The sequence below is a fragment of the Tachyglossus aculeatus genome, chromosome 21 (assembly GCF_015852505.1).
Source record: "Tachyglossus aculeatus isolate mTacAcu1 chromosome 21, mTacAcu1.pri, whole genome shotgun sequence".
Classification (NCBI taxonomy): domain Eukaryota; kingdom Metazoa; phylum Chordata; class Mammalia; order Monotremata; family Tachyglossidae; genus Tachyglossus; species Tachyglossus aculeatus.
In genome coordinates this window covers 14614807-14631628 of record NC_052086.1, presented here as the reverse complement: position 1 = coordinate 14631628, position 16822 = coordinate 14614807, and the positions used below count along the sequence as shown (strand labels likewise).

General features: G+C 48.0%; 1 protein-coding gene across 1 annotated transcript in view; it reads left to right on the top strand.

The window, feature by feature from the left end:
• The first annotated feature begins 7034 nt into the window (after positions 1-7034).
• Positions 7035-16822, top strand: part of STX1B (syntaxin 1B) — a 41841-nt gene continuing 32053 nt past the window's right edge. The window contains exon 1 of the mRNA XM_038763406.1: positions 7035-7281. Coding sequence (XP_038619334.1) covers positions 7252-7281 — 30 coding nt within the window. The 5' untranslated portion in view covers positions 7035-7251. The remainder of the gene's footprint in view (positions 7282-16822) is intronic.

The window sequence follows — 16822 nt, the reverse complement described above, 5'->3', positions numbered from 1 at the left end:
CCCTATCTGTAGTTTGTTGATTTATATTGATGTCTGTCTCTCCACTCTAGACTGTAAGCTCACTGTGGGCAGGAAATGAGTCAGTTTATTGTTGTATTGTACTCTCCTGAAAGTGCTCCGCACATAGCAAACGCTCAATAAATAATAATAATAGCAATAATGGCATTTATTAAGCACTTCCTATGTGCAAAGTACTGCTCTAAGCTCTGGGGAGGTTACAAGGTGATCAGGTTGTCCCACGGGGGGCTCACAGTCTAAATCCCCATTTCACAGATGAGGTAACTGAGGCCCAGAGAAGTGAAATGACTTGCCCAAAGTCACACAGCTGAGAAGCGGCGGAGCCGGGATTAGAACCCGTGACCTCCGACTCCCAAGCCCAGGCTCATTCCTCCGAGCCACGCTATCTATGACCCTACTGTAGTTTGTTTATTCATATTGATGTCTATCTCCCCTCTCTAGGCTGTAAACTCATTGTGGGCAGGAAATAAGTCAGTTTATTATTGTACTGTACTCCCCGGAAAGTGCTTCGCACACAGCAAACGCTCAATAAATAGGATCGAATGAATGAATACAGCTTGAAAATAGGACATCTGAGCATATTATGTCAACCCTCTGCATCCTCTCTCCCACTCAACCCGCTTGCCCCTTTCCCCTCTGATTCTGATTCTCTCCCTCCCTGCATGCCTCTTCTGGTTAATAATAATAATGATGGCATTTATTAAGTGCTTACTATGTGCCGAGCACTGTTCTAAACGTTGGGGAGGTACAAGGTGATCGGGTTGTCCCATGGGGGGCTCATAGTCTTCACCCCCATTTTACAGATGAGGAAACTGAGGCCCAGAGAAGTTAAGTGACCAAAGTCACACAGCTGACAATTAAGCAATCAATCGTATTTATTGAGCGCTTACTGTGTACAGAGCACTGTACTAATCGCTTGGGAAGTACAAGTTGGCAACATATAGAGACAGTCCCTACCCAACAGTGGGCTCACAGTCTAAAAGACAAGTGGCGGAGCGGGATTTGAACCCATGACCTCTGACTCCAAAGCCCGGGCTCTTTCCACTGAGCCACACTGCTTCTCTGTTTATTCCTCACCCCAGCCTATCTCGGTTTCCTAGGCTCTGTAACTCAGCAAACCTTCTTCTGCCTTTCTTTTGTCCCTGTTTCCTTCTTTCTATCTTTGCATTTCTGTCATTTTGATTCTCCTTATCTCCCTACTTGCTCTCAGTTCAGCCTCAATCTCCCTGCCTTGCTGTGTCTCTCTTACTATGTACACGTGTGTGCGTGTGTGTGTGTCTCCTTCAAATGTCAGTATCAACATTTGTGTTATTATTCATCTTTAATTATTTACTTCCTAAGTCTCCCTTCAAATGTCAGTATCAACATTTGTGTTATTATTCATTTTTAATTATTTACTTCCTAAGTCTCCCTGGAGAAGCACGATGTTCTCGCTTGCCGCTGCTTGACCAATTCCTGTTAATTAGCCTAGAGGCTCTGTGAACTGAAGGAGCGTGGCCTAGCAGAAAGAGCACCGGCTCGGGGGTCAGAGGATCTGGGTTCTAGCCCCAGCTGTGATGCTTGTCTGCTGAGTGACCTCGGGCAAGTCATTTCACTTCTCTGGGCCTCAGTTTCCTCAATTGTAAAAGCTCCTCCCCCTCTAAACTGTAAGCTCCCCGTGGGCAGGGAACACGTCTACCAATTTTGTTATATCGTACTTTCCCAAGCACTTAGGAGGGCACTCTGCCCACAGCAAATAATAATAATAATAATGACGGCATTTATTAAGCGCTTACTATGTGCAAAGCACTGTTCTAAGCGCCGGATGCTTAAAGAGCACGGGCTTGGGAGTCAGAGGACGTGGGTTCTAATCCCGGCTCTGCCACTTGTCTGCTGTGTGTCCTTGGGCAAGTCACTTAACTTCATCATCATCAATCGTATTTATTGAGCGCTTTCTATGTGCAGAGCACTGTACTAAGCGCTTGGGAAGTACAAATTGGCAACATATAGAGACAGTCCCTACCCAACAGTGGGCTCACAGTCTAAAAGGGGGAGACTTTAAGCACTTAACTTCTCTCTGCCTCATCTGTAAAATGGGGATGAAGACTGTGAGCCTCAAGTGGGACAACCTGGTTACCTTGTATCTACCCCAGCGCTTAGAACAATGCTTGGCACATAGTAAGCGCTTAACAAATACCATCATTATTAATAAATGCAGACTTCCCTTTTCAAATCTGACAGACAATTCCTCTCCCCCTCTTCAAAGCTTTATTGAAGGCACACCTCCTCCAGGAGGCCTTCCTTGATTAAGCCCCCCTCTTTCGTCTTTAAGGTGAAAGCTTAGAACAGTGCTTTCCACATAGTAAGCGCTTAATAAATGCCATTATTATTATTATTATCTTTTTCTGCTCCCTTCTGTGTCACCCTGATTTACTCCCTTTGTTCTTCCCCCCTTCCCAGCCCCACAGAATTTATGTACCTATCTGAAATTTATTTATTTATATTAATGCCTGTTTCCCCCGCTTCTAGACTGTAAGCTCATTGTGAACAGAGAATGTGTCTGTTTATTGTTGTATTGTACTCTCCCAAGCGCTTAGCACAGTGCTCTGCACACAGTAAGCGCTCAATAAATATGATTGCATGAATGAATTGACTGATTGATAAAATGGGGATTCGATATTTGCTCTCCCTCCTAAATAAGTTGTGAGCTCCTTGTGGGATAGGGACTGTGTCCAAATTGATCATCTTGTTTCTATCTCAGCGCTTAGAATGGTGCTTGGCACATAGTAAGCACTTAACAAATGCTGCAGTTAATTATTATTACTTTTAGGAGGAAGTTGGGGGTGGGGTGCACCCAGAACTGGAGAACAGGATCTTAAGATAGGTAAAAAAGGACCCAGGAAGGGAGAACCAGCGATGGGGGACAAATTGTAAGGGGAATGCCAGAGATAGCCCTTTTGTTTTCGGTTTTGAATCTCTTCATTTCACCTCTCTCCTCAACTTTGATCATCGTGTGGATGGTATCGGATCTGTCGTTTGAGGGATTTAGGTTGTTTGGTTTGGGGTGTGTTGTGTTACGGAATGGAGAATGTTGGCAGGATGGATGAAATAGTTGGAGGCGGTGGGTGTTTTGGGGGCTGAATTGCGTTGAGTATATTGTCTGTGGGGAGGTATCGGTGTGTATGAGAATGCAGGAACTTGTGTATCCTATTAGCTGTTTCACAAGGGGAAACAGGGCTGAGAATGGGATCACTTGACTATGTGTTTCTGGCTGACAAATATTTCCCCTCATCATGTGTTTTAGTGTGTCATATTGTCTATGGAGAGTGCCCTGCCTTGTTTGAGTCATTGCTCATGGGGTTGCAAAGGAAGCAGTACTGCATACATCTGCTTGCATGTACAGAAATACACTGGATTCGGAGTTGTGCGTCAGTCGGTGTCTGTTGCGGCTGAGCGAGGTCTATGCCTTTTGGCTCTGCAAACCTCTACCACCCTCAACTTTGCCAACGCAGTGGTCAATGTTATTATTTCTCCCATCTTCCAAGCAAGAAACCTTTGGCATCTTCCACTCCTTACTAATCGTCACCTCCCACATTCCATCAATTTCTAAATTGCACTGCTTTTTCCCCGCACACTAACCCCCTCCCCACCAAATCCATCCCTCCCTCTCGCTCTTAGTTGCCACGGCCTTTAGTTCAGGCTCTAATCATCTCCCACAAGGATGACGGCAGCCTCCTCCTCCTCCCCGGTCCCCCTCCTCCTCTTTCTTTTCTTCCTCCTCCTCCTCCTCCTCCTCCTGTCGGGTCCCACCTCCGCTAACAGTTTCATCCACTCTATCTCGGGGTTGCCAAAATCATCTCCTCTACCCAAAGCTCTGACCCCATCACCCCACTCAATTCTGCCCTATAATGACTTCCCTTCCCCCTGCAGATCAACACCAACATCCTCTCAGCTTTTGTTCTAGCGTCATTCATCATCCTATCTTGCCCTACTCCCCACCCTGCCCCTGCTGAACCCCTCTCAGGCAAAGCTACTCACAGTCTTTTAATTTTCTCATCTTAAACTTACCTTCTCCTTTTCTTGGGCCGCTCCTTGTGTCAGGGACGTCCCTCACACTCACAACCACACCCACACAAAACCTCAGGCTCACACACAATCCCACCTTCCCTTCCAGGCTTCTGAAATTCCTCCTGCACTAAGCTTTTTTTTGAATAACTGGAAGAGATTTCTACCAGACCCCATCTTTCCTCAACTTCCGACTCTCATTACTGATTTTTTTTTGCTTCCTCTCTACACAAAATACATTTCTGTCACTGCTTGGATGTATTGCAAATACTTTATTTACATACCGCGTGCTCAGGGCTGGTCTAGTTTCCTGTGCATCCAGATGTCTTCTTGTACATCTGTTCACATCACCATTGTCCGTCTTATATCGTAAGCTCCTAGACTTTAGGGACAGGACACAACTTGCTTTGGGTATTGGTTGGGATTGAGGGACTGGCGTATCGTCATCAAATGGTATTTATCCAGCCCTTACTGTGTGCAAAGCACTGTACTAAGTGCTTGGGAGACCGTCCTGCAACAGAGTCGTTCATCACGTTCCCTGCCCGTACCAAGTTTACAGTCCAGAGGAATGGAAGTTAAGCGTGCATTCGAAGGAATTTCAACTTTTGGGGTTGTAAGGGAGTCCGAGGGTGACTCCCAAAAAGATGAGGAGCTTTGTCTGCATTGTGCGCCTGAGTAAGCCTTTATGCGTGTGTTGGTAGGACTTTACGGGCGTAAGTGACCGCGTGCTTTGTCATTTTAAGATAAATGTTTTGTGTTGGCGTGTATGTCTTTCACCTCTGTTTTCAATTCCTTAGATTGCAAGCAATTAGTGAGAAGGGGTTGATTCATTTTAGCTTAAATTTACCATAATGTCCTGCACACGGTCCACATCCAATATTGACCCGTTTTTTAAACGCCTGTTTCTGGGTCCCCGAATGACAGCCAACGTGCCTCTGCCAGTGGTTGATGGCAATTCACTTGAATTCATTCATTCATTCAACCGTATTTATTAAGCACTAGCTGTGGCAGAGCACTGTACTAAGCACTTGGGAAGTACAAGTTGGGAACATCTAGAGATGGTCCCTACCCAACAATGGGCTCACCGTCTAGAAGGGGGAGACAGACAACAAAACACAACATGTGGATGGGTGTCAAGTCATCAGAATAAATAGAAATAAAGCTAGATGCACATCATTAACAAAAGGCTTCCATAGAGTCCCCCCCCCCCCCCACACACAGATGGGTCAACCCTTAGACCCACAAACACATACATACACCAGCTAAAGATCTAGAAAGACCCAACCTCTCCATCCCACTCCCTTTCATTCATTCATTCATTCATTCAATTGTATTTATTGAGCGCTGACTGTGTGCAGAGCACTGTACTAAGCGCTTGGGAAGTACAAGTAGGCAACATCTAGAGACAGTCCCTACCCAACAACAGGCTCCCAGTCTAGAAGGGGGAGACAGACAACAAAACAAAACACGCGGACGGGTGTCAAGTCATCGGAATAAATAAAAATAAGGCTAGATAATAATAATAATGATGGCAGTTGTTAAGCGCTTACTATGTGCAAAGCACTGTTCTAAGCATTGGGGAGGTTACAAGGTGATCAGGTTGTCCCACGGGGGGCTCACAGTCTTCATCCCCATTTTCCAGATGAAGTCACTGAGGCCCAGAGAAGTGAAGTGACTTGCCCAAAGTCACCCAACTGACAAGTGACGGAGCCGGGATTTGAACCCATGACCTCTGACTGCAAAGCCCGGGCTCTTTCCACTGAGCCATGCTGCTTCTAGATGCACATCATTAACAAAAGGCTTCCATAGAGCCCCCCCCCCCACACACACACATACACACACACACAGATGGGTCAACCCTTGGACCCACAAACACATACATAGCCCAGCTAAAGATCTGGAAAGACCTAACCGCTCCATCCCACTCCCATCCCCACTTCTGCACCTTTCCATCTCCCCGTCTTCCATTTTCCATCCTTTTTCTCTCTCCCTTGCTGGTAATCCCTCTTAGACCCACAAACACATACATACACCAGCTAAAGATCTGGAAAGACCCAACCGCTCCATCAGCGTGGCTCAGTGGAAAGAGCACGAGCTTTGGAGTCAGAGGTCAGGGGTTCAAATTCCGGCTCTGCCAATTATCAGCTGTGTGACTTTGGGCAAGTCACTTAACTTCTCTGTGCCTTAGTTACCTCATCTGTAAAATGGGAATTAAGACTGTGAGCCCCCCGTGGGACAACCTGGTCACCTTGTAACCTCCTCAGCACTTAGAACAGTGCTTTGCACATAGTAAGTGCTTAGTAAATGCCATTATTATTATTATTATTATTATTATTATTATTATTATTATTATTATCATTATCCCACCCCCATCCCCACTTCTGCACCTTCCCATCTCCCCCTCTTCCATTTTCCATCCTTTTTCTCTCTCCCTTGCTGGTAATCCCTCTTAGACCCACAGACACATACATACTCCAGCTCAAGATATGGAAAGACCCAACCGCTCCATCCCACTCCCATCCCCACTTCTGCAGCTTCCCATCTCCCCCTCTTCCATTTTCCATCCTTTTTCTCTCTCCCTTGCTGGTGATCCCTCTTAGACCCACAGACACATACGTACCCCAGCTCAAGATCTGGAAAGACCCAACCGCTCCATCCCACTCCCATCCCCACTTCTGCAGCTTCCCATCTCCCCCTCTTCCATTTTCCATCCTTTTTCTCTCTCCCTTGCTGGTCCTCCCTCTCTCCCTTGACTCCCCCCAGCCCCTCCTGGAATTCCCCCCCCGCCCCTTCCTCACCATGCCCGCTTGATTCCCACTCCTGCCCAATCCCCCCCCATCCAGGCCTCTAGGTGCGCATGCCCCCTGGTTCCCTCCCCCCCTTCCCCACCTTCCCTGGAGTTGTCCCCCCTCCCTTCCCTTTCCTTCCCTTCATTCCCTGTCTCCTCTCCGTGTCTCTCCCCCCGCCCCCCGCCTCCTCTCCCGCATCCCTCCATCCCTCTGCCGCAGCCGCATCGCCACCGCAGCCCAGGCCCCGGCCCCGGGGAGGAACCCAGGCGTCCTGTGCCCTCAGTTCCCGCAGGAGCAGGAGGAGGAGAAGAAGAGGAGGAGGAGAAAAGGAGGAGGAGGAGGAGGAGGAGAAAAAGAGGAGGAGGAGGAGGAGGAGGAGAGGAGCAGAAGCGGCCGCAAGATGAAGGACCGGACCCAGGAGCTGAGGAGTGTGAGTGGGGGGTGTGGGGGAGCCCCCCAAGATTGGTCGGGTGCCTTGGGCCACAGCAGCCACCCCCTGGACTCAGAGAAGGGGCATTCGACAGCTGGCACTTCGCAGGACCCGTGGCCCCCTCCAGATTTAGAGGGCACCCCCAGATTTCCCACGGGCACCCAGATATCCAAGGAGGTGGGGAGAAGAGACCTGCAAGGGTAGGGAGCCTGGGGGTGGTGGTACGAAGTGGGATTTGGGCCCCCCCATCCCAACATATTGCCCAATGTATTGCAGGGATGGGATCAGGGGTTGGGAGAAGCGGGGGTTGGATGTCGAGAGAGATGGAGATGGATTGGAGGCCTGGAATCCCTGGTCTCCAGAGGAGGTACCCCCATGGACTGGCCCCCCCGTGATGATTTCAATGGAAACCCTATTATTTCGGGGGAATGGGCACCGGGGAGGCCGACGGGCCCTGGATGAAAGGAAAAGAGCTATTAGAAGATAGCTGGGTTCATTTTGAGGGTAATCCCAGTATTTCGAAGGGTCTGGGGGACCTTGGGCAGGGCCGGAATACTCCAGGACCTGAGGCAGGGAAATTGGGTGGGAAGAAGCGAGGGGGGCCAGGATCCCCAGTATCTGAGAGCTGGTGGGGGGAGAGGTGCTGGAGGAACTGAGATGTTGGAGAGGGGGATTCAGGAGATGGGTCGTGACTTGGGGGGATGATATTTTGTGGAGGTTGGGAAGATGTCGAGAGAGAAAGAGGGGGAGAGACGCAGAGGGAGACTACTGTGTAATGGGAGTTCGGTGAGGGGTTTGGAGGATCGAAAGTCCCCCAAGTTTTAAATCTAGACGAGACACCACAAAATGAACTGGGCCTTGAGGGGTGGGAGATTGATAATAATAATAATAATAATAATAATAATAATAATGGCATTTATTAAGTGCTTACTATGTGCAAAGCACTGTTCTAATTGCTGGAGGGAGGAAACATCCTGGGGACCTTGAATTTCCAGGAGGGCACCTTGGTCATTTACGGGGTTGGGAGGGTGAACCCAGTGGGGTGGGGCTGGACGTTGGGAAGGGGACAGGGGATGGAAAAAGAAGTGGGTCTGGAAGAGGGAAACTCTGAATTTTGAAGGGGAGCCCCAGTATTCTAGGGGCAGGAGGGGAGCAGGACCGAGAGCTTCTGGGTGACATCTGGACAGAGGAATGAGAGTTAGAGAAGGGTGATGGGTTGGGAGAGATCCTTCGCATTTTGAAGTGAAGATGGGAGGAGGCCCGGGTGGAACTGGTGTATATTGGAAGGTTCTGGGAGAGCAGAGAAGAAAACTTGGGAGATGAGGTGCTGGAAAAGGACTAGTCAGTCAGTCGTATTTATTGGGTGCTTAGCGTGTGCAGAGCACTGTACTAAGCTCTTGGGAGAGTACCTTATAATGATAAACAGACATGTTTCCTGCCCACAACGAACTTACAATCTAGAAGGGAAGACAGACATTAATATAAATGAAGAATAGATGGAAGCTTATCCCCTCTTTTGAGGAGTTTCCCCAATACTTCAGGGGAGCTGGGGGAGGCAGCGGCCCCGGTCGACAATGAAATACAAGGTGGTCGATTCTGGAGGGGAGCCGTTTTTGTAAGCTGGGGTGCCCGGCTGCTGTCGAGGGAGATGGGAAAGACTGGGAAGTTCGGAGCTGTGGTGGGAAAAAGAGGAGAAGATTTGGTGGGGATCATTTTAAAGTTGGTGAATCCCAGGAGTTCAGGAAAAATGGGAGAGGAATTGGGACACCTTGACAGGAGTTGGGATAGAAGTGATGGAGTTTGAAGTGAAGCAGTTTGTTGTGAAATGGTGTATTGTGGAGGGAGGTGGTAAAAGATTGGGTGAAGGAAGAATGGAAGAAAGAATTTAGATGAAAGGGTTGGGAAGCAGGGTACCTCATGTCTGAAGGACACCAGAAAATGGGTAAATGTTTGCTGGTTGGAGGAATAGGAGAAAAGATATGAGGCAGTTCTAGAGAGAACGATATAATAATAATAATAATGATAATAATAATAATAATAATAATAATAATAATGTGAAGAAGCATAGTTTAGTGGAAAGAGCACTGGCATGGGAATCAGAGGATGTGGGTTCTAATACCATCTCTGCCACATGTCTGCTGTGTAACCTTGGGCAAGTCACTTCACTTCTCTGTGCCTCAGTTACCTCATCTGTAAAATGGGGATTAAGAGTGTGAGCCCCAAGTGGGACAGTGACTGTGTCCAACTGAATCTACCCCAGTTCTTAGAACTGGTACTTGGTAAGCGCTTAACAAATACCACAATTAGTATTATTATTATATTAATATTATATGTTAGATAATATTGATTATGGTATTTGTTAAGTGCTTACTAGATCCTAAGGACTGTGTTGGGGTAAATTCGGTACCATCTGATCAGACATGGTCCCTGTCCCATATGGGGCTTACAGTTTAAGTGGGGAGGAAAATTTCAGGATTTCAAACATGATTCATTCATTCATTCAATCGTATTTATTGAGCGCTTACTGTGTGCAGAGCACTGTGCTAAGCGCTTGGGAAGTCCAAGTTGGCAACATATAGAGACGGTCCCTACCCAACAGCGGGCTCACAGTCTAGAAGGGGGAGACAGACAACAAGACAAAACATGTGGATAGGTGTCAAGTCATCAGAATAAATAGAAATAGAGCTAGATGCACATCATTAACACAATAAATAGAATAGTAAATATGTACAAGTAAAATAAATAGAGTAATAAATCTGTACAAACATATATACAGGTGCTGTGGGGAGGGGAAGGAGGTAGGGCGGGGGGGGGGATGGGGATCCCATGGGGATGGGGGGAATGGGGATGGGGATATGATCCAACATATGTGTCAATGAGCAGAATTTACTGAACTTCCTAGGAAGCGGTGGGAGCCAGAAAACAGGAAGGAAAGGGACATGAAGGGAGAGACTGAAGTGTCAGATGAAAAGTATGGTTTGCCCAAAGTGGGGGAAAGAACTGGGAGATTGAGATAGTCTCAGGAGAGGGAACTGCTGTGGGTCCAAAGATCAGCGTCCTCTGGATCTTGAGGAACAACAGACTCAATCAATCAATCAATCAATCAATTGTATTTATTGAGCACTTACTGTGTGCAGAGCACTGTACTAAGCGCTTGGGAAGTACAAGTTGGCAACATATAGAGACGGTCCCTACCCAACAGTGGGAACAGAAGAACTGGAGGTGGTACGATATGGTCAGTCAAGCAGTTGGGATTTAGTGAGTGCTTACTGTGTGCAGAGCACTTTCTTTGGCACTTGGGAGAGTACGATACAACAGAATTGGTAGACTCATTCCCTGCCCACTGCGAGCTTACAGTCTAGAGAAGCAGCACGGTCCAGGAGTCAGAAGGATCTGGGTTCTAATCCCGGCTCAACCACTGGTCTGCAAGTCACTTCACTCCTCTGTGCCTCAGTTAGCTCATCGGTAAAATGGAGATTGAGATTGGGAGCCCCACGCGGGGCAGGGACTGCATCCAACTCAATTTGCTTGTATCCACCCCAGTGCTTACTACAGTGCCCGGCACAGAGTAAGTGCTTAACAAATACCATCATTGTTAGTATTGTTAGAGGGAGACAATGGCTGGGAGATCTCTGGGGATGGAGATGTCAGGCACGCCAGGTGATTTCCAATTTCAGGCGGTAAAGCCAAAAATTGCAGAGTGAAGAGGCCAGTGAGGGGAGAGATAGCAGCCAAGGAGGATTGGAAAAAGGGGGCAGGGGAAGGCTGAAGGTTCTGGTTAGAGAGGAGGCTGATGAAGGCTTCAGGGAAGGGAGCAATGGAAATAACAGTAATTATAATGATGGCATTTGTTAAGCGCTTACTATGAGCCAGGCACTGTACTAAGTGCTGAGGCGGATAGGGCCAAATGGAGTTGGACAGAGTCCCTGTCCCGTGTGGGACTCACAGTCTCAATCCCCATTTTCCAGATGAGGTAACTGAGGCCCAGAGAAGTGACTTGCCCAAGGTCACGCAGCAGACGAGTGGCGTAGCCGATATTAGAACCCATGACCTTCGGACTCTCAAGCCCGTGCTCTATCCACGGCTCCTTGCTGCTTCTCGTGAAGAAGAGGAGGTTGGCAACAAGAAAGGGGAGTGGGAGGAAATTTTCTGGAAGAGGTGGCATCGGGAAAAAAGCTGGGAAGGTGGGGAAAGGGAGAATGAGAGAGAAAAAAAGAGGTTGAAGCTTGGGAGGACGGGGCTGGATGATCCTAGGCGAGTCTAGGATCCAGGAATGGGAGCTGAAATGAGAATGAATGGAAGTAGGTGGTCACGGATGGTAGATAAAAAAACCGGACCCTCTTTGCTGACTTGACCCTGCTCGGTTCCCAGTACTGGACAGGAAACAGACCAGCTGCAAACCAGACCGTCTGGTATAAAACCACTAGGCTGTAAGTTCCTCCGGGGCAGGGACCTTGCCTACCAACTCTATTGGATCGGATTCCTCTCCCAAGCGCTTAGTACCCTGCTCTGCTCAAGTGCTCAATCAATACCTTGATGGATTGAATGACACCCTGCTGTCAAGGGAAATAGTGGTTGGACAGGGGGACCTGGGAGGTGAATCAATCAATCAATCATATTTATTGAGTGATTACTGTGTGCAGAGCACTGTACTAAGTGCTTGGGAAGTACAAGTTGGCAACATATAGAGACGGTCCCTACCCAACAGTGGGCTCACAGTCTAGAAGGTGAAGAGAGCAGAAGGGATATTTGGAGGGGAAGAAGAGACAGCAGAGAGGAAGGTGAAAGAAAAGAGAAGCTGCAGAAATAAAAACTCAAGGACAATAAGGAGGGAACGGGAACTGAGTCGGAGGATGCAGGAAGGTGAGGTGGGTAGCCCGGGGAGGGAGGTCGTCTGCAGATAAAGAACAGTGCTTTGCACATAGTAAGCGCTTAATAAATGCCATTATTATTATTATTATAAAGGAGGCCCGAGTGGGGAAGGAGAGGTTGAGGGAGTTGTGAGGAAATGGAGCTGGTTATAGGGAACAGAGAAAGAGAGGGAAGGCAGGAAAAGAAGAGAGGAGGGAATGGAAGCGCTCGAGAGGTGGAGAGGAAACTGCAGCAGAGGGAGAGTAGAAGAGAGGACACCTTCCCCAAGAAAGGAGGAGAATTAGGAGGTATTACTGGAAGAAGTGGGGAAAGGCAGTTGGTTGGAGGGAAAGGTAAGGGTTTTTACAGGAGGCTCGGGGAAGGAAGGGGACTGAACTAAAGGAGGAGGCCGGAGATCTGGAGTTGGCAGCAGGGAGGGAGTTTGGAAAGCTTGGAGAGAGACTCGGTGGCTGGGGGAAGAGGAGACCCGTGGGTTAAGGGAGATGAATAAGGAGACAGGGAGCCACTGGGAGAGGAGAGGGAGAGGAACTCTATATTTTGAGTGGAGTGAGCGGTACTTGGAAAAGATGGAGGGAAATTCTTTTTAACTGGCATCTTTGGGAGAAAGGAAAGAAGCTGGAGACGAGGAAAAAAGTCAGGAGATTATGGAAACTAGAAGACGCCGGGAAGCGGCGTGGTCTAGTGGAAAAAGCACCTGCCTGGGAATCAGAGAACCCGGGTTCAAATCCTGGCTCTGCCAATTGTTCCATCAATTGCTTGCTCTGTGACCATGGGCAAGTCACTTAACTTTTCCATGCCTCAGTTTCCTCAACTGTAATATGGTGGTTCAATAGCTGTTCTCCCTCCTATTTAAGACTGTGATCCCCATGTGGGACAGGGGCTGGGTCCGACCTAATTGTCTCTTACCTACCCTAGCGCTTAGAACCACGCTTGACACATAGTAAGCGCTTAACAAGTACCACGAAACCTAACAAAAACAAAAAACCGCAGAGGGAGATTGGGAGGTGTCGGGACAAAGAGAAGAGGGCAAAGTGAGTACTTCAGGAGTCGACCCTTAGCTTGAAGAGGGAGGAGAGAGACTAGGAAGCGTGGGGAGGTTACAGGTGGAAGGATGGGCAGTGGGGAAAACCCTGGGAGGAGGGCTAGAGAGACTGAGGAGAGGCTTGGGGGACGGCAGAAGTGAAGGAAGAGGCCTTGTTCTTGGAGTTTGGGGACAGGAGAAGACAGAGGTCGAAGGGCTGTGTGGGTAGAAGAAAGAGGAATGGAGGAGAGAGAGAAAGCCAGAGAATAAGGACGTTTCATTTTATTTTTTGGTCTATTTCCCTTTCTGTTTTGGCCCGTCAGTCTCGTTGTCTCTTCCTCATTCTTCATTTACCTCCAGCTCTCCTTCTCTGCCCGGCTCTGTTTGACTCTGGCTCTCTTTTACTGTCTAATCAATCAGTCAATGGTATTGAGTGAGCGCTTACTATGTGCAGAGCACCGGACTAAGCGCTTGGGAGAGTACAATGCAGCAGAATTAGCAGACCCGTCCACTGCCTGTATGACTGTGCCTCCGTTACCTCATCTGTAAAATGGAGATAAGAGTGTGAGGCCCACATGGGACAGGGACTGTGGCCAAACTGATTGACTTATAGCTGCGCCAGTCCTTAGAACAGTTCTTGGCATATAGTAAGTGTTTAACAAGTATTATTATTATAAATTTACAGTCTAAGCCAGGGCTTGCTGTTTGGCCTGGAATTCATTCATTCATTTATTCATTCATTCATTCAATCGTATTTATGGAGCACTTACTGTGTATGGAGCACTGTACTAAGCACTTGGGAAGTACAAATCGGCAACATATAAAGTCTCTACCCAACAACGGGCTCACAGTCTAGAAGGGGGAGACAGACAACAAAACAAAACAAGTAGACAGGTGTCAATACCATCAGAATAAATAGAGTTATAGCTATGTACACATCATTAATAAAATAAATATAGTAAATATGTACAAATAAAATAAATGGAGTAATAAATATGTACAAATAGATACAAGTGCTGTGGGGAAGGGGGACGATGGGGAGGGGAGGAGGAGGAACCAAGTGGGCTGGAGTCTTGGGGAGGAGCTTTCCCCAAAGTGTGCAGAAGAACCCGTCTTGAGCGTCCTCCGTAATCCAATGAGTCAGATTGCCCGAGCAGAGCCCTGAGGACCATTCATTCATTCAGTCAATCAATCAATCAATCAATCGTATTTATTGAGCGCTTACTGTGTGCAGAGCACTGTACTAAGTGCTTGGGAAGTCCAAGTTGGCAACATATAGAGACGGTCACTACCCAACAGCGGGCTCCCAATCTAGAAGGGGGAGACAGACAACAAAACAAAACATATTAACAAAATAAAATAAATAGAATAACTATGGACAAGTAAAATAAATAAATGGAGTAATAAATCTGTACAAACATATATACAGGTGCTGTGGGGAGGGGAAGGAGGTAAGGCGGTGGGATGGGGAGGAGGGGGAGAGGAAGGAGGGGGCTTAGTGTGGGAAGGCCTCCTGGAAGAGGTGAGCTCTCAGTAGGGCTTTGAAGGGAGGAAGAGAAGCTAGTTTGGTGGATGTGCGGAGGGAGGGCATTCCGGGCCAGGGGGAGGACATGGGCCAGGGGTCGATGGTGGGACGGGCGAGAACGAGGCCCAGTGAGGAGGTGAGCGGCCAAAGAGGAGCGGAGGGTGCGGGCTGGGCTGGAGAAGGACACAAGGGAGGTGAGGGAGGACGGGGCGAGGGGATGGATGGACAGCCTTGAAGCCCAGAGTGAGGAGTTTTTGCCTGATGCGTAGGTTGATTGGTAGCCCACTGGAGATTTTTGAGGAGGGGAGTAACATGCCCAGAGTGTTTCTGCACAGTGGCCCCCCGCCACAGAGAGGCTGAATCCGGCAGAACAGGCAGCAGAGCTGAAGCTTGGAGCCGGAAATAGACCCATAGTGATTCACCGGCCCGTGTGACCCAAGGAACTGACCTCCGGCCCCCAGGAGAGACCCAAGAGCTGCCCTGAGCTACTGTTACCGAGTTATTCCTTGGACTTGAGGCCTGCATCTCAGCCCAATGCAAGAAATCATCATCATCATCATCAATCGTATTTATTGAGTGCTTACTATGTGCAGAGCACTGTACTAAGCGCTTGGGAAGTACAAATTGGCAACATATAGAGACAGTCCCTACCCAACAGTGAGCTCACAGTCTAAAAGAAATGGAAGCACCGTGGCACAGGGGAAACAGCACTGGGGGGCTCACACTCTTAATCCCCATTTTACAGATGAGGTAACTGAGGCACAATCAATCAATCAATCAATCGTATTTATTGAGCGCTTACTGTGTGCAGAGCACTGGACTAAGCGCTTGGGAAGTACAAGTTGGCAACATAGAGAGACAGTCCCTACCCAACAGTGGGCTCACAGTCTAGAAGTTAAGTGCCATGGATTAGTGGCTAGAGCACGGGCCTGAGAGTCAGAAGGTCATGGGTTCTAATCCTGGCTCCACCACCTGTGGGCTGGATGGTCTTGGGCAAGCAACTTCATTTCTCTGTGCCTCAGTTACCTCATCTGTAAAATGGGGATTAAGAATGAGCGCCCTGTGTGGGACGTGGACTGTGTCCAACTGGATTAGAGAAGCAGGATGGCTCAGTGGAAAGAGCCCAGGCTTTGGAGCCAGAGGTCATGGGTTCAAATCCCGGCTCCGCCACATGTCTGCTGTGTGACCTTGGGCAAGTCACTTAACTTCTCTGAGCCTCAGTTATCTCATCTGTAAAATAGGGATTAAGACTGTGAGCCCCACGTGGGACAACTTGATCACCTTGTATCCCCCCCAGTGCTTAGAACAGTGCTCTGCACATAGTAAGCACTTAACAAATGCCATAATAATAATAATAACAATAATAATCAGCTAAAGAGAAGCAGCGTGGCTCAGTGGAAAGAGCCCGGGCTTGGGAGTCAGAGGTCATGGTTTCGAATCCCTGCTCTGCCACTTGTCAGCTGTGTGACTTTGGGCAAGTCATTTCACTTCTCTGTGCCTCAGTTACCTCATCTGTAAAATGGGGATTAAGACTGTGAGCCCCACGCGGGACAACCTGATCACCTTGTATCCCCCCAGCGCTTAGAACAGGGCTTTGCACATAGTAAGTGCTTAACAAATGCCATTATTATTATTATTATTATTATTATTATTATTGTTAATCTTAGCTCCACCATTTTCCTGCTGTGTAACCTTAGGGCAAGTCGCCGAACTGCTCTGTGCCTCAGTTTCTTCATCTGTAAAATGGAGCTTAAAATACTTGTTAATAATAATAATAATAACAATAATAATAATAATAATGGCATTTATTAAGCACTTACTATATGCAAAGCACTGTTCTTGTTTTCTCCCAACCTTAAACTGTGAGTCCCATGTGGGTCAGGGACCGTGTCTGACCTGCATATATTATATCTGCTGCGGTGCTTGGGAACCTAGTAAATGCTTAACAAATATCAAATTACTATTCTTCAGACAGTATGACATATCTTCCCTCTGCTTACAGTTCTGTAGCCTAAATCTTTTGCTGGCCTTCAAATGCCCAATAGAAATCCATTCCCAACTGGGGCCCAGGGGTGGATTTGCCATTTTAACTAAACCTCCTATTTGCCTGCCGCCCGACGTTA